This window comes from Octodon degus, unplaced genomic scaffold (genome assembly GCF_000260255.1).
Source record: "Octodon degus isolate 3935 unplaced genomic scaffold, OctDeg1.0 scaffold00052, whole genome shotgun sequence".
In the NCBI taxonomy this organism is placed as follows: domain Eukaryota; kingdom Metazoa; phylum Chordata; class Mammalia; order Rodentia; family Octodontidae; genus Octodon; species Octodon degus.
The window spans coordinates 4,880,559-4,898,319 of NW_004524628.1; the positions used below are offsets into that span (position 1 = coordinate 4,880,559).

The following is a 17,761-nucleotide window of genomic DNA, read 5'->3' on the forward strand; positions in this document are numbered from 1 at the left end:
CTTCTCCCTCCTTTTCTTTCACTTTTTCCCCCCACTAATCCACAGCATCTGTTTCCTGTGGTGGCCAAGGGACTGCTCAGTGTTTCATGACAACTGTGATTAATAGGGGTGTCAGAAAGGAGATCTACACACACTTGACGTGTGCCACCAACACGAAGAATGTGCAGTGCGTGTTTGATGCCATCACTGACGTCATCATCAAGAACAACCTGAAGGACTGTGGCCTCTTCTGAGGGGCAGTGGGCCTGGCAGGATGGGCCACTGCTGACTGTTCCTCCAGCCCCTGAGGAAGGTGGGGCCAAGAAGACCACGCTCCCTGCCTGTCCCCCTGGCTGCTTCTCCCCTCTGTCCTCCTTGTTCTCAGCTCTCCTGGTCCTTCCCTCAGCTTCAGACTCAGGGGAGGGGTGGCCACAAGCCTCAGTTTGAAGCCAGCCTCTATCAGAGGTGCCAGGAGTAGCCATCGCGCCTCTTCCTGGGCATCCGTTCTAGTTTTTTGATTATTGTCTTGTTCTGTGGGGGGTGGGAAGCACATGCCGAGTCTCCAAGGCCTGTGTCTGGAGGGGCACCCACTTCTCCAGCCTGGACCCCTGGCTTTGCCCAGCACCAGCCCTGACCCAGCCCAAGTCCAAATGTTTACAGGGAGCCTCCTGCCCTTCCTACCCCCACTACCCCTCACAGGCCCCAAAGGAAAAAGCACAAGAAGTGTGAGACGCCACCATACCAGGAGACCACAAGTCCACCTCCTCATTCTCATAGCTTTTTAAAAAAATGAAAGTAAAGGAAAAGAAAATGCAAACTTAGAAAACTTTTTAGAGAAAATCTATTTAAAACTGTCAGATCTGACCAGCACCCGCCCGACCCCCATTCGGTGCCTTGAGTGTGTCGTGTGTTTACACCTGTCCCTCTGCTGGCTGCCCGTGTGGGTGGCGCCCTTGCCCTGCCCTCTGCAGAAATGGGTTCCAAGGGCTGTTGCAGACCACTGCCAGGGTCACTGAGGGCCACACCCAGTGGCCCTGGGCCCAGGCTCCATTGATCCAAATGTAGCTCCTTAGCGCTAACCTGGGGACCACTGCTGCCTGCTGCGGGGCCAGGCCCCTCGTGCCCTTGCCCCAGGCCTGGGTCCTTCCGCGTTGAACACGTTCTTGCTTTTTTCACATTTTATGGAATTGCTCACATGGTTTGAAATAATAAAATGTAGAAAGAAAAAAAATAGGAGTGGTGGACAATGTATATCAAGCCGTGTTCTACAAAACCTAAGCTATCCACATGGAGAAAGAAAGCTCTTTCCCGTGCAGGAAGACTGGGGCCAAACAGCTCGGGGTCCTGCTCGGAGCGCGCTCCCCTGCACATTTTCAGAAGACAGGTTCAGGCATCATTGGTGATGAAGAGGCCCTTGACACTGTATTTCCTGCTCCCCAGCCCCTTTCTGAGTCACAGCTCCTGGCAAGCTGTGGAGAGAGACAGTGTGGGGGGACCTGCTTTGGGAACGCCGCTCTGCAGATAGAGTGTACTCATTCGCCAGTAGTTCTCTTGAATGGCGCAGTAACCTGGCATGGCAAGAATGAGGCGCCAGACGTAATTTTCAGTGGAGGAGGGCGGGGGAGGGCAGCTATGGGATGGTAAATCCCTGCTGGTTGGGAGCCTTTGGGGAGCTGGATTTTGAAGCTAGGGAGTGTGTTGTGTGGGGGGTGGGAGTGGCTATTGCTAAATTATGCCGTGTTGATCATTTGGCTCGTGGCCCTGTCTATAACAGTGTTTTTTAAAAGCATTGGCCAGAATGGCTTATTCCTTGAAAAATGTTCTGAGATTGATAAATAGGATGGACAGGACCAGGGGAATAAATTCTGGGGGTGTGGAGGTGCCCTGCCATCTGCTTCCCTCGCGCATCAGTGGAAGAAGATCTTTAGCAATCTGGCAAGTGAGAGCAGAGTGGGGAAGCTGGAGCTTGCACCTCTGTAGTAAGTGCAGGCTCTGTAGGTGACAATCCATGTAAGGTGCTTAATTAAAGCCGCCACAGGGAATGGAAGGACCCCTCAGGAAGCGGTGCTAATGAGCAGGGGCTGCCCTTCCCCTCCACTCCTGCGGAAAACGGGGCCCAGCGGCTAACTGGCGTCATTAGAACTGAAACAGGAGATTTTACTGCTTTGCCTACTTTCTTTGGTTTTGGAGCGCCTAGCTCTTTGTTTTTGATTGCTTTGCTGTCCCTCCTTTCTTTCATGAAGGTCCAAGGTGTGTGCGGATATTTAAAGACTCACCTTTTTCAGATGGTAAGCAGGAGCCTGAACTGTCTCCTCCAAGGGCTGCACTACCTGGGCCTCGGTGAAGCTGGAGTTAGATGCTGGTCTCTGGCTCTTTGAAAACCTTTGTGAAGATTAGTTCAATGGTGTTTTTAGGAAGCACCTTTATGGTCAGTTGGAACTTATACTTGATAAAAGACTCTGGTCTTTTTCTTGTCAAGCCAGGATAGATCAAAAACATGTGACCAGGTGTGTGTTACTATGGAAATAATGAAATAAAAATTTATTTCTTACCACTACAGTACACCTATTGATCAGGAAAAAGGGAGAAAGGAAAGACTTAGTAATTAACAATTGAAGAAATGTAGTCACAGAAAGACTTCTGCCTCGCAGAAAGTAGCTTCTTGCTTTTTGCTGTTTTCTTGGGCTACAGGGGAGATTTCCAGAGAACCTCAGGGATGAGAACTGTGGGGGGCTCTGAACTGAACCCCTGGAAGGAAGTGCCCTACAGGACTCCTCAGAAACCACCTGCTGCCACTCCGCATGGCACTTAGGGCGACTTCTGCTGGGGTGTTGGCTTAGAGTTCAAAAACCGAAACAAGTTTCTTTGCCAAGTTCTGGCTCCAGTAGGTTTCAGAGGGATTCTTCCAAAGATATTCTGTTAAAATACAAGGACATGGCTCACAGGCCACGCAGATGTACAGCTTTATGTATGACAGAGAAATAATTGGCTCTAAAGAGTTTTCACACTGTGTATCTCATTCTAATTATATAGCTCTTAAATACAGTGAGGGGTAAGTGTGTAATATTTTAGTTCCCTAATATTGATCACTAATTTTAATTACAGTCAATGTTCCATATCCTCAGGTTTCATATCTGAGGAGTCAGCAAAATAGGGCTTGAAAATATTTGGCAAAATTGTGTCTGCATTGAAGATGTCCAGACTTTTAGGAAATCATTATGCCCTAAATAATACAACTGTTCACACAGAATTTGTGTTATATTATATGAAAGTTAACTAAAGATTTTTCTAAAGCATATAAGCGAATGTGTGTCAAGTCTGTGTAAATACCACACCATTTTATTCAAGGGAGTTAAGCAACTGCAGATTCGGTACCTATCAGGGCTCCTGGTACCAATGGCCTGCAGAATGCGTGACTACAGGTGACCCCTGGAAAACACCAAGGAATGTGCTGAGAATGTCACACTTGGGCGGTTAGCATTCTGTGCTTTACCTTCATCTGTGAACCTCAGGTGAGCTGTCCCCGATACAGCTCTGGCATCCGAGCTGATGGATAAGGTTTCCGCAGAGCTGAGGGTTGGGCTCTGAACAACAAGCCTCATTACTCACTGAAGTAATGAGGCGCCTCATGGGGAGCCTCCCACCAGCCTTTGCGGGCTGAGAGGCTTCGCGTCCCCAGGTCGTGCGCTCTGCTTCTCTTTGCCTTCCATTACAGAGCACTTCGGTGTGGCTGTTCCCACCAACCTGCTGTCTGATCCTGAGGACAGCCGAGCAGCTGCGGTCTGCCAACTGCAGGGGAAGCGGAGTGCTTAAGCTCAGAGGGTCAAAGCGGGTGACTCACTCGACTGGACCACGCTCGCAGGAGACAGAATCAGGACTTGAACTGAAGCTGGGTGGAGCTTCTGACCCAGCATTTAATGCTCTTCTGACTCACAGCTTTGGCCTGTCATCCAGCTCCACGCAGGCATGAGGCAGGCAGTTTACACAGAGGAGGAAGTGAGGGGAACGGTAGATTCCTGCTGCCCAGTGTTGTCAGCTAAGTCCTTGCCAGTCCTGGTTTTTCTCGAAGTGAAGCAAGACCTCTGTGATCTAGTGGCGACCACAGCCCAGCGTGGCCAGCACGAGGCTTGGAGTATGCAGTGAATGGCTCTTGCAGTATGAGTGGCTAATGAACTATGTTCCCCAAAACAGAGTCAGGAGCAACATCTGTCCCGAATGAGGCAAATCCAGAGGACACCTGGGACTCTGAGAAGTGGCTACAGAAATACGGCTTGAAGGCCCAGAAGCTGGCGTTTTATGATGTCCTGGCTGACTGCTCCTTCCGCCACGCTGATGGAGTTGTTGATATAAAAGCCAAGCCTGAGGACGAGTCTGTGCAGACCAGTGCGGTAGGTGGAGCCAAGTCTGGATGGAGCCTTCTTTGGACGGTCTGGGTTGGTGGGGCCTCCCTCAGATCAGAAGTCAGAGTGGGGACACACTGAAAGGCAGCAGGGGGGAACAGTAGGTCTTTTTTCTGCTTTGTACCTTATTCCTTTTTTCTTTTTTTAAATCTTTATTTATTTGGTACAGGGTCTTGCTAGCTTGGACTTGCAGTGATCCTCCTGTCTTGGCTTCCCCAGTGCTGGGATTACAGGTGTGTACCACCGCACCCGATTTCGGTGGCCAGCACGGGACATCCTGGGTTCCAGGGCCAGCAGAGCCTGTGGGACCAGGGATCGAACCTGGGAGCTTTTGCTTTCCAGACAGGTGCTCAGACCACTGAGCTTTCTCCCCAGCCCCGAACCTTATTCTTGAAATGCTACCAGTGGGAGTAGAGATCAAAGTGGTTTCTAGTCTGCTTTTATTGCTGTTGTAGAATACCAGAGCCTGGCTGCTTTATGAAGAAAAATGATTTAGTTAGCTCATGCTTTTGGAGATGCAAAGTCTAAGATCTAAGTCTAACACCCCATCTATTGGACTTTGGTCAGAGTCCCCCAACTGAGTGACAATGGAGCAAGAAAAGCAGGAAGAACTGGCTGTGTAGAGGGGGACTGAGTGTATGGCCTGGTGTGGCTTTTGTGAGAACTCACTCACTCTGCATGACCAGCATGAATCTCCCTCCAGGATACACCCCAGCCTTCCACTAGACCTTCCACATTTTAAGGATAAATCCACCTCTTGGCCCTGCCACGCTGGCAGCAGAGCATGTAGGCACGAACCTTTGGGGGACACACTGAGGCTGTTTCTGAGTCACAACACTGGATGTGATTTATGTAGACATCATTCAGTGAGAATGTAGAGTCCAGGCATTGTGATTCCCTAAATTACTCAACCCTGGGTCAAAAGAGAGCCCTTTCCCCCTGTGTTGAGTGGGAGAAACTGCTGGTGAATATTCCCAAATCGGGTGTTTCTATGGTCCTCTTGAGTTACCACTGTCTTAAAGGCCCATTATTTGACCAACACACCCATTGGCATACAACAGATTTCCAGTTAAAGTAAAATCAGGTTCTTAGTAAAAAAGGTGATAGCAATTGGAAACCTTGAACGCTGTAGTTCCATCGTGCCCGTGGTTCTCACGGAGCTTCTTCTTGTTTCTGGCTGGCTCCCCAGTGGAAAGATCATGCTGAATATCTGGCTTCCAAACTCCAGAATCGTATACATTCATCAGGAGGTCTAAAGTGAGATCCCAATTTGCATAAATAATACCTTAGTCTATTTTGTGTTGCTATGAGAAAATACCTGAGGCTGAGAAATTTATAAAGAGAAGATGTTGGTATAGCTCACATTTCTGGAGGCCAAAGATCCTAGTACTAGCATCTGTTTGGTTTCTGGTGAGGGCTTCATGGCCAAAAAGTGGGAAGAAGATGGCTTTGGGTAGAAGAGCACCAGGAGGGCAGAGAGAGAGAGAGACAGAGACAGAGAGACAGAGAGACAGACAGAGAGAGAGACAGAGAGAGAGAGAGACAGAGAGACAGACAGACAGAGAGACAGATAGAGAGAGAGACAGAGAGAGAGACAGAGAGAGACACAGAGAGAGACAGAGAGACAGACAGAGACAGACAGACAGAGACAGAGACAGAGAAAGACAGAGACAGAGAGACAGAAACAGAGACACAGAAAGACAGAGACAGAGAAAGAGATAGAGACAGAGACAGAGTCAGAGAGAGATAGAATGACAGAGAGAAAGACACAGAGACACAGAGAGACAGAGACAGTGACAGAGACAGACAGAGACAGAGTCAGAAAGAGACAGAGAGACAAGAGACAGGAAGACAGAAAGATAAGAGAGACAGACAGAGAATCTACTGTATTTATAACTGCCTGTTCTCAGGGTGACTGATCCAGCTCACAGAGACCTAATGCTCTCGCTCTCGTAAGATAAGGTCTCGTCCCTCCTACGGACCTCATCACCTTTTAAAGGAGCCAGCTCCCAATACAAGATCGATATGGTAAGGACCCCATGCCCCCCCTCATGCCACTGGCCCAGGCTGTGCTTTGACAAACATTCATGTGTAGAACAGACTCTACAAGACATCAAAGATGCAGAAAGATTGAGAAATGTCACTATATGAAACAGATAATCAGGGCAAAACGAGTATTCTAGATTTGTCAAGTTTAAGGAAAGCTCTTGCACAAGGTGGCAAATTCCAGGCTTGGAGATGTGTGCTTGTAATCCCAGCACTCGGGAGGCTGAGGCAGGAGGATCGCCAAGAGTTCAAGGTCTGTGTGGGCTCCATAGTGAGTTCAAGGCCAGCCTGAACTGCATACTGAGACCCTGTCTCAAAACGACAAAATAAAATAAAACAAAAGGAGAGGGTAAAGTGCCAAAATGCAAGTCCCAGAACAGAGCTGTGGAGACTGGTGGAGGAGCCGGGCATCTCTCCACACAGTACCAGCTGACGGCTTTAATCTCAAAGGCTGGGGCTCAGCATCAGGACCATTCCTGAGCTGGCTGCGGATCCACCAGCAGGGAACCTCCTGAGCCCTCCTTGGCCGCTCTGCGCTGGCGGCCGCTCAGCTCCGCAGGCCCACTCTCCCTGCGCTGTGCTCTTTCTTGCCTCCTAACTGCTGTGCATTCACAGTCAACTGCAGGAGGGCAATGCAAAAAATTGAATTAGAGAAACGCACCGCTGACGCAAGAGCTGCCTCCGGCGGCGGCGTATCTTGGGATGCAGAGCCGTTGCCGCAGTGCAGGGCAAATCTCATTTCGCGTTTCCTCCCCCAGCACATTGCTCCAGTTCTGAAGACATTCTCCAGTAATGTTCGGGAAGTCACACACAGCTAAATTTTCCTTTTAAAAATACATTAGACCCTGGATATTTAAAAATATTAATCTTTGTCAATTTGGGCGTAGCTCACTGCAGGCCCCTGACAAAGCAGAAGGCCTGGAGCTAGCTCAGACTGGTTTCTTTACTCTTTGGCAATTGTAAATTAAATTTTACAGGGTCAGTTTCAAGAATCTGACTTATAAAAGAGTAATTTTACCTCAAAGTTCTCATGCTGATGAATAATAATATGGGAAAGGTTAAGAATTACACAGCACAGCTACCGTCTTTCACAAATACTGATGAAAAGGGAAAATTTTACGTTTAGTATTTAAGACTACCGGTCCCAAACTGGATTTACCCCTAAAATTACAATGTGTATAAAATAGGGAGAAACTTTATCTGTTAAATATGTAGATTGTTTTGGCTTCCCCAGGATTCTATTGGACTGAACCTGATCAAAATTTTAACTGTAAAAACTGGTTTATAAGTACAGATCCAGTACTTATATACGAGAAATAAATTACGTCGTTGGCTGAGGTTTCTGACAGCCCCACTCTCCGTATCTGGAAAAAGGGTGTTGCAAGGTGGAAATTAATTGGATGCCTGAGCGCCACACCTGGCTCTTAGTGGATGCCTGTTCTGCGTTGCAAATGTTGGCATCGTGGCCGTTAGCATTAATGTTAGTGTTTGTGGAACGTCTTGATGCTTTATGGGGAGGGTGAAAAAGTGCCAAGTGAGGTTCCAGGGCCTCTGAGAGGTGAGCCCGTCTGGCAGGGTCACACCCCTCCCTGTCACAACTTTGCTTATATTTTAGGATTAACTTGTCTGCTCTGCTCTGCGCTCTGTGTTTTCCTTCCTTTCCTTGTTTTTCTCCATGGAACTTGCTATCACCTGCCCTGCCCTGTTCTGCATTGTGTCCCCTCTGGTTCTGCTCCTGTTACCATGAGCGCAGGCAGGGCTGGGGGGGGGGGCTGTGTTTATGGATCGCATTCCTGGAGCCTGGAGGAGCTCCTGGCAGGAGTCGCCGTGGAGCTGGTGACAGTGCTTCTGGTGGGGAGCCTGCGTTCTGCGTGTAGTCTGCGTGTCCCAGCAGGAGGCGCCTGGGTCTCACATGGGGTTCTCCACGACTTTGCTCTATTTGCGACTGGGAATAGCAAAGGAAAAGTTGTGAGAGTCAGAGGCCAACTCCACAGTGGGCCCCTTGACCCCCTGTGCTCTGTGAGCTCCGTGCTTTGCTGGGATGTTCTACTCCCCCTCCCCCTCCTTCATCCTCCCCTTCCCCTCCCCCTGTCTCTCCCCCTCCCTCTCCCTGCCCCTCCCCTCGCCCTCTCATTCCCCCCCCCTTCCCTCTACCTCTCTACTGGAATCTCTGGGGCGTGGATGGGGTCACACCTGTCTTTCTGATCATTACCTGCACCTAGCACAGGCTCCCTATGGAGCAGGAGTCGCGTGCTCTGATAGTGAGAACGAGAACCAAGAGATGCATAAGTAAGGCAAGGGCAGAGGGCCATCCCAAGACTCTTCTTCTTTAGTTTCTGAAAGGCTTTTTCTCCTTTTCTTAGGAGACCAACATGAAAACAGTGCATGCAAAATACTGCAGCAAGTTTGTCCATGCTCCCTGGAAGGATGGGAGCTTGGTCCATGTCAACCTCACCAAGGAGAAGTACAAGTGGTACACTGAGAAAATGCGTATGGCTCTGGCCAGAATCCAAAGGAGGTCAGTGCCTTCACAGGAGGGTGCCAGTGATGCAGTCTCTCTAGAAATGCAAACCTATTTGATTTCTTGGTAGAAGCTCAACTAAGAGAAATGGGCAACACACACTCGGTCAAGGTTACCATCGGATGGCCTTGTTGTCAACCAAGGGGCATATTTGAAATCAGAGACTAGATACTGGGATGCAGATTCTAAAAAACAACAAACAGATGTAGTCGTCACATCGGTTTTGCTTCACTGTTGGCTCAGGAAGGCGGATCATGCTTTGGACTTTTTGTGGTTCATAGGTATCTGGCAGACTGTTACACTTGTCCTCTGTGCTCTTGAATGTTTTTAATATTTATTTTTATGTATTTGGTACAGGGTCTCACTACAGCTTAGACCTGGTGGGCTCAGCGCTCCTGGGGGTGGGGCCAGCGCAGCATGCAGTGCTGGGGATTGAACCCTAGTCCCTGCACTTGCCTAAGCAGGTGCTTAGCCAGCTGAACTATTTTGCTGGCCCTGTTCTTCAGTGTTTCAAAGCAGCTACTGCAAAGTTAAGAAATACCAGAAAATGATTAGAGTATATATCCATATGTACTCTGTTTTCCCTATATTTTCCCATAGCACTTGACGTCACCTACCTGCCCTGTTCTGCTTTGTCCCCCCTCTGGCCCTTCTCCTGTTACCATGAGCTCTGCGCAGGCAGGGTTTGGGGTCTTTACTTATGGATCGCACTCCTGGAGCCTAGAGGAGCTTCTGACAGAAGTCGCCGTGGAGCTGGTGACAGTGCTCCTGGTGGGATATTTGTGAAATAAATGTAAGACCCCACAGTGTTGAGTATTAAAATCTATCACGCTTATGAACATGGTGTACCAACACTGTGACCTCAGGGTCTACCCCATGAGGGTGACACCTCCACTTCCCAGAGGCCAGTGGGCAGTTCTAGTCTAGAAGACTGAATCTATTCAGGGCTCTCAGGTGAGGTAAAACTGGATCCTGACCCCACCTCTGCCACTTGCTGTGTGGCCCGGGCAAGTGAGCCAATGTCTTTGTGCATCCATTCCCTTATTTACAAAGTGAGGACAGTAATGGATTTATCAGTTTGCTTTACTGATTAGATTAGATACTAAATCTGAAGAGTTTTAACCAGTCCTAGTCTGTAATAGTCATCTGAGAAAGAGAGCTCCCTTTGTTCTATGCTTGCTATGAGACAGCCACAGGTTGTAGATACCCATTTGACAGGTCTGTACTTCCAGAGCCCCAGCTCTTAAAAACCCAGTCCCCTAAGCTCCCGGCTGGCAAGGCCAAGGACCCAAGTTCAATCCCTAGTACTGCATGTCTTGCCAGCCCAAGAACCCGGGTGCACCCTGCCTGCCCCCAAACTGGGTGTATTGATGTATGCCTGTGATCCCAGCACTGGGAGGCTGAGACAGAAGGGTCACTATGAGTCTGAACTGCATAGCGAGAACCTGTATCAAATAATTTTTTTTTTTTTGAACCGGGGATTGAACTCAGGCCCTTGCACTTGCCAGGGAAGCGCTTATTCCACTGAGCCATCTCCCCAGCCCCTTTCAAATATTTTTTTTTTTTTTTTGCAGTACCAGGGGTTGAACTCAGGTCCTTGCGCTTGCCAGGCAAGCGCTTATTCTACTGAGCTATCGCCCCTCAAATAATTTTTTTTAATTAAAAAAAAAAACAAAACACCCAGTCCCTGTGTCTGAAATCCCTACTACTACCCCTGGGTCCCTTATCTCTCTCCTCTTTCAGATGTCAGAGATTGTTGGAAATTTTCTCCCCTCCCTCAATTTCAAAGACTTTGTGAAGAATTGTTATCACCTCTCCTTTAGGGGCTTGGTAGAATTCATCGCTGAAGCCATCTGAGCCTGGAATTTGTTTCTTTGTGGGAAGGTTTTCAAGTACGATTTCAATCTTTAAATGCACATAGACCATAGAGGTGATATCGATAATTTAGATCATCTTTATTTTTTAATCAGACTGGCAGGAGGTTATGCTTTTTATTGACTTCACTGGATTAGACATTAATGTAGATACAGGGACAGACACGGTTTTCTTCTTTCTGTGCCACTGAATTGTACTCTAACCTGTATTATTTTCCTTTTTCTCTTTATTTTGGGTTTAAGTTTCTTAGTCTATGCTTAGATCATTGATCTGAGAGCTCTCTTTATAAGTATTGAATTTTATAATTTTCCCTCTGAGTACCTTTTAAACTACTTCTCACAAATTTTGACACACTGTAATTCATTTTCAACCACTGCAGAATATTTTCCAGTTTTTCTTGTCATTTGTTCTTTGACCATAAAGTTATTAGAAGAGTGTAATTTACTTTCCAATTGGTTGTAAATTGCTCTCTTTTTACTTTTTTTGTGTCTTCTTTTGAGTATTTTTATTTCTGTTTATTTCCATTATTGTCCCATTAACCTTACTTCTTTGCTTTGTTTTGATATGTATGACTATTTAGCGTTCACAATTTCATCTTTGGGGCCGGCCAAATAGCTTAGTAGATTAAAGCACCTGCAAGCAGGTGTTAGGGCTGGGGGTTTGATCCTTGGGCCTGCCATACCAGCCCTGCCCCTGGGCGCGCTGAGACTGCAATTGAGACTGGGCGTGGTGGCGCTGTAATCCCAGCTCATCAGAGGCTATAAACAGGCAGATCATTATGAGTCCGATCAGTAGTGAACACCCTGTACACCCTGTACACCCTTCCCTAAAAGGCAAACACACACACACACACACACACACACACACGCAATATTTGTCTATAACCTATCCCAATCAACCTACAAATAATATTTTAGCACTTCCTGTATGTTCTAAGAATCTTACAATTTCTTTTCTCCCCTTCTCTTTTCCATTGTTATCTTGGACTTTACTGCTATGTGTGCTATAAACTTCACATTATAAATAGTCCATTATCTTAAAAACTAAAGCAAATATGTTTTATATTCATGCACAACTTGATATTTCTGTTACTCTTTACTCGTTTTATGGATCCAAGTTCCTATTTGATGTTGTTTTATTTTTGCCTGAAGACAGTACAGTTATTTGTTATAACACAGGTTTGTTACAGATTAGTAGTACAGGCTGTGTTATTTTGGAAAACTAATTTATCTTTATTTTTAAAAGCTACTTTTGTGACGCATGGAATTCTAGTTTAAAATTGTTATCTTTCATTATTTAAAACCTTTTTCTTTCTTTCCTCTGGCCTGGCTTGCATGATTTATGATTAAAAGGCTCTTGCTATTCTTAGCTTTGCTCCTCTACAAGCAGTGTATATTTTTCTGTGTCTGGATGCTTTTAAGATTTTTCGTTTTATCACCGGATTGCATCAATTTTATGATGTACTCTGGTGTGTGGTTTTCTTCATTGTGCTTTTTCCCCTGTCCTTTGACCCTCTATTTGTAGATATGTTGCTTCCATGAAAATTAGAAACATTTGGACTATCTTTTTCCAAATGTCTGTGTTTTCCTCCTCTTTCTCCTTCACAGACTCTAGCTGCTCTTCTCTTAGACTCCTTGATATTATTCCATGTACTGTCCCATGAGCTATCTAGTCACTTGAATTTTTTGGTCCTTTTTCTGTTTCATTTTGTATTATTTCCCATTGCTATGTCTTTTAAAAAATTTCCTGATCTTTTTTCTAATGTCTAATTTACTGTTAATATTGTATATTTTTCATTTCAGATATTGTATATTTGTATGAACTTGACTTGAGTCTTTTTTATGTCTTCTACCTTTCTCTTTGCTTTTTATCATCTTGAATGTATGAGTTACATTTGCAATAACTGTAACACAATCATCCTTTTCTGCTAATTCTGTCATCCATGTTGTTTTGGGTTTCTTTTCTATTGATCAATTCCTCTTCTAATTTTGGATCACATTTACCTGTTTCTTTGAAGGCCTGTTGGCTTTTGATTGGATGCCCCAGAACTGAATTTGACATTGTTGGGTGCTGGACCTCGTTGTATCTTCTATGTGTGTTCTTTGTCTCAGTTAAGTTAGACAGAATCAGTTTGACTCTAAGTCCTGCTTTTAGGTCGTGTTAGCATAGGTCTAGGGCAGCTTTTGTGCTAGGGCTCATTTGATCCACAATGAAGGCCCTTCTCTTGTCAGAATTCTGTTTCATCTCAGTGCTTTAGGCAGTTTCCCCAACTCTGCTGGAAGATAGACTGTTCACAGCCTTTGTAAGCTCAGAGGAATTGATCCACTTATTCCTTTTTGGTGATTTGTAGTTGGCTTCAGAAGTTTCTTTAAAGGCATGCCTCCATCTTCAGTGGCCAAAATCTCAAGGGACCCTTCTCTCAGATTTCTGGAGCAAGTTCCCTCTCCTTCACCTCCTTCTCTCTCTCTCTCTGTTCTCTCCTCTCCTCTCCTCCCTTTCTCTGCTCTCTCTTCTCTTGTACTCTTCTTTCTCCTCCTCCTTCCTCTCTGTCTCTGTCTCTCTGTCTCTCTGTCTACATCTTTGTCTCTCTGTCTCTGTCTCTCTCAGTCTCCCTCTGTCTCTATCTCTCTCTGTCTCTGTCTCTGTCTATCTGTCTCTCTCCCTCTCTCTTTACCCTTCTGTGCAGTAACCACCTCTTCAGCATTTTGCCCTACAAATTCTAGCTGGCTAGATCTCGATGAACCATGAACTCAATTTCAGATGTTTCCCTGTCTCTCCCCCAGCTTCCCTGCAGCCGTGTGCTTCCTTGTCATCCTCTGCTGGGCACCTGAGCATGGGCTGCAGAGACAGTCCTGTGCACACAGCACCTGGCATTTGGTTGTCATCAGCCTTGGAGTTACTGACACTGTCCACAGGCTCCATAGGGGCTTCCACAATGTGCTGGCTTCACTACTTGGCCATACTCAGCAGGATTAGAAGAGCAAATGGTTGGAAACCATAGCCGAGGACCTCTATAGAGCAGGTGACTAGAAGCAACATAATTTTGGCTTGGCATCCACATTGGGTTTATTTTGCTGTGGTACAGATTAGCATAGTGACGCTTCACTCACATCGACAACAGGTAGCAAAAGGTGCTGATAAGGGGAGCTGGCACAAGTGCAGGGTTTCCTACAGAAGACCCCAAAGTGACTAATCCACTCGCAGGAAATGGGGAATAAGCAATCTGTAGTGTGGCGCTGGCCTCTGCAGATGTGTCATTAAACTCTAGCAAGATCTGCCACCCAAGGCACTAACCTTTATTTCCTTGGAAACTTCTTGCCTAGGATCAAGTGGCTGCAGGACGGGAGCCAAGCCCTCTTCGGGAAAGTGCGTGGAGATTGCATCTATGTCCTCATTGACACGTCTCACTCAATGAAGAGCAAGCTGGACGTGGTGAAGGACAAGATCATCAGACTCATGCAGGTCGGACGAAGCTGTCAGCGCCGCGCAGTCAGGGCCTGTGTGTCACAAATGCACCCTAGAAATCATTGTCTATAACGGTTACGAGCAGTGGACAGGGAAGTTTTGCACTAAGAAAAAAATCCCAAAGAAGCTAATTCAGGAAAAGCTCCCCTTTGCCCGTTAGCAAATCATCGGTTCTCTTCTGCAAGCAGACCTGTCCCCCGTTCAGTCCTGGCACACATGAGCATGCAGGGGTGTTTATATGTGTCCCTTCAAGTGTTCTCCATCCTGAAATCTGGTGTACAGAGGCCTCCATGGTTCCCCAGACACTTGCTACCTTGGCACTTGTACCTTACCTGCCAGGGTCTGTCAGGGACGCTGTGATGTTGGCCCCAGAACCGGTGCCTGGGAGGAGCCTAGAAGGCTAAGTAGGAGACCCAGGCTCTCAGTCTACCCGTGCTGCCCCTGAGCTGCAGGATCTGAACAGGTTGCCGTGGCTTACCAAGCCCAGTTTCCACCCCCATTAGTGGGTGTCCCAGTACTGTATGCATCTGTTGGATTGATGTGTCAGCCGCAGGAATCGGAGTGGGAAAAGCACAAGAAATACAAGATACAGTTCTTAACTTGACAGACCTCTACTGGAGACATGGGTAGCAGGTGAATAGGTCTTTAACCAAATAATTGCCTTTCCCTAGAGATAGAGACCAAAATGACGATGTTTGGGTTTTCTGTTCTTTAGGCACATTGTATGTAGTGTGCTTACCCAACGCACCATTAATATCAACATTAAAGTCAGCATTTAATGTCATATTATGTATAATTTATATATTATGTGGCACATATGATATATACTTATACATACTTATATGCATTTGTAAATATCTGACATCCGAACTAGCATCAATTTTATTTAAATGCCTTTTGCACTAGAAATGATTTTTGCCACTGAACATAATTCTTAGCTTCTAACCCCGAGAACAGACACACTAGTGATTAAAATGCGTCAAGCTGTGAGTTGTCCTGAGCCTTTCTTACACTTGAGTGGTTTTATGGTTAAATAATAATCGTCTTTTACAGGAACAGCTGAAATATAAAAGCAAATTCAATTTTGTGACGTTTGATGGCCAGGCAGTTGCTTGGCGGGACAAACTTGTTGAAATTAATGAAGATCATTTGGAGCAGGCTGAGTCTTGGATTAGAGAGATTAAGGTAAAGTGGGTGCCGACATGGGGAGGAGAAGCCTGCCCACCTGTGTGCTGAATTTATTCACAGGGTAGAAATCCTGAGGGACGTCCCGAGATCCAAGGGCAGCCTCACGTTCATTCTCCAGCATGTCCAACCTGTGGCCATGCACTGCACCCCTCTATTGTAATGCCACCTATTTTAAAAGGAAATTCTGCTCCTTACCTCCATTGGCTATATTATGCATCTTGCATCCAGCCCAAGCTATGTCTTCTTTGCACAGTGTGGCCCAGGCAAGCCAGGTTTATGGGGTCATGGGCTATGGGCTGGACCCAGCTGTTTAGGTCACGTGAATCTGGTATCAAGAGTTAGGATCTTAAAACTGAGACACATCTCTGTCCTTCAGCACAGCCATTCTTCAGTATGTAGGGGTGTTGGTTCCAGGGCCACCTTGACTCCAGGATAATAAAATCCATGGATGTCCAAAAGCCTTATATAAAATGGCATAGTGCTGCAGAGGCTATACACAGCTTCAATGTGCTTAAATTGTCTCAAGGTGACTTATGCCTAATACAATATAAATGCTATGTAAGTGGGTATCATACCATGTTATTGAAGGAACAATGGCAAGAAAGAAGTCTGCAGTGTTGGGTGCAGAGCCCATGGAGTGAAGGGCTCCCCTTCTCTCTGTTTCAAGAACCATCTGTGGCTCAGCTGCTGAATGAGCATAGAGGTCAGCTGTACTCAGACATTCAAAGCTGTCCTGGCTGACACTTCACGATTATTTCAAAGGATCTGTGTTCTCTTTTTTTTCTTTTTTGCGGAACCGGGGATTGAACTCAAACCCTTGCGCTTGCCATGGAAGTGCTTATTCCACTGAGCCATCTCCCTGGCCCCAGGATCTGTATTCTCAATAGTAGACTTTGTTCAAAAAGCAATGAACTTGTGGGGATGAGCAGAATGGTCTGAGCGCTTAGGACTGAATGCAAGGAGAAAGAGAGGGGGTAGCAGGCTGTGGTGAAAAGGTAAAATAATTTCTTTTTAAATTAATTTTATTGAGAAATAAATAGCAATGAGACAGTCCCAAAACCGATCAATAGGATAGTTTCAATATGTAATACACTGCATATTGTTGTCCTTGTAGTGGTCATACATAGCACAAGATGCAGGCATGACATCCTGTCCAAATACCATCAGCACAAATCTCTCCCCCCATCAAACCAAGAGAAAGAAGCTGTATATCCATCCTAACCATTTTGTATATACAGATACAAAATGGTCCTTCATTTGCATCCCCTTTTTTATTTAGTTTTGTCAGAGATGGACATTCCATTGCCATTTGAATATAGTAGGTGTGAGAATTCAGCAAAATAATCCAATATAGTCCAGTAGTCTATAATAGTAGTGGGTTATCCATAGGACTGGCAATGTCAGAAGTTGTTGACTTGAGCCCTTTACAGCTCAGCATATTAATATGGCTTTCCTTTTCATACCTCATTATTATACTTTTCTGCTGCATGGCTAAGACCAAGATAAAGAAAGACCTATATAACAAGAATGGAATAACTTCTGAGCCCTGCATTTTCCTTGGAGACTTGTACAGTGCTTAACCCAGTGTTTACTAGTCAGCTGGAAAGGTGGCTCATTTCCTAAATTTTCTCTTCTTTTGAACTTACCTGAAGGTTAAACCTCTAGAGCTACATGGCATTCTAAATGTTTGAAAGACTCTAAAATAGTTTATTCTTGAGTTTAGGGTCCCAGATTGGACAGGAACTCACCCGTGGAAGTGAGCAGGTCTCCCTGAACGCTAACCAAAGCTGGGCCTCTGCGACACTCGGATGCAGCAGGGTTCCCACGGGACTTCTTTTTAAAAGCAAAGAGGACAAAATGTGTTCTATGAGAAATATTAGTACCTATAGATTTTTTACCTAACCGACCACCTTATCCTAGAAAAGGGCATTAAATCCAGACTTAACTTGTTAAAATACAGGGATTAATCAATACAGTTACTTTGACATAGCTTCTGTTTTTTTATAACCTAGTGATAATGGAACTATCTTGTTAATTCAGGGCTCACTAATTTAGGTTTTGTGACAACAAGGTATTGTACATGTAATCTCATCAGATAAAATCATTAATGTATTCTGCTCTCTATAAAAATTACTAATGAATAGAGTCAACTGTCTATTCAGAATTTAGCCATTTGGCTAAAACCATAACTGAAATTATTTTGTAAAGTATGCTTCTGTGGCCTTTAATAATCTTCCCTGATGCTCCTTTGTTTGTTTGCTGACGAATGCCCCAAATTCATTTTCTT

The 17,761-nt window shown here is 45.8% G+C and overlaps 1 protein-coding gene across 2 annotated transcripts in view; it reads left to right on the forward strand.

Moving 5' to 3' along the window:
- The window catches only part of Vwa3b (von Willebrand factor A domain containing 3B), a 226,717-nt gene that overhangs the window by 103,928 nt on the left and 105,028 nt on the right, over positions 1-17,761 (forward strand). For both annotated transcript variants that reach the window (XM_023717542.1, XM_023717541.1), the window contains exons 9-12: positions 4,171-4,367; positions 8,789-8,943; positions 14,145-14,283; positions 15,340-15,471. In XM_023717542.1, the coding sequence (XP_023573310.1) occupies positions 4,171-4,367; positions 8,789-8,943; positions 14,145-14,283; positions 15,340-15,471 (623 nt within the window). The remainder of the gene's footprint in view (positions 1-4,170; positions 4,368-8,788; positions 8,944-14,144; positions 14,284-15,339; positions 15,472-17,761) is intronic.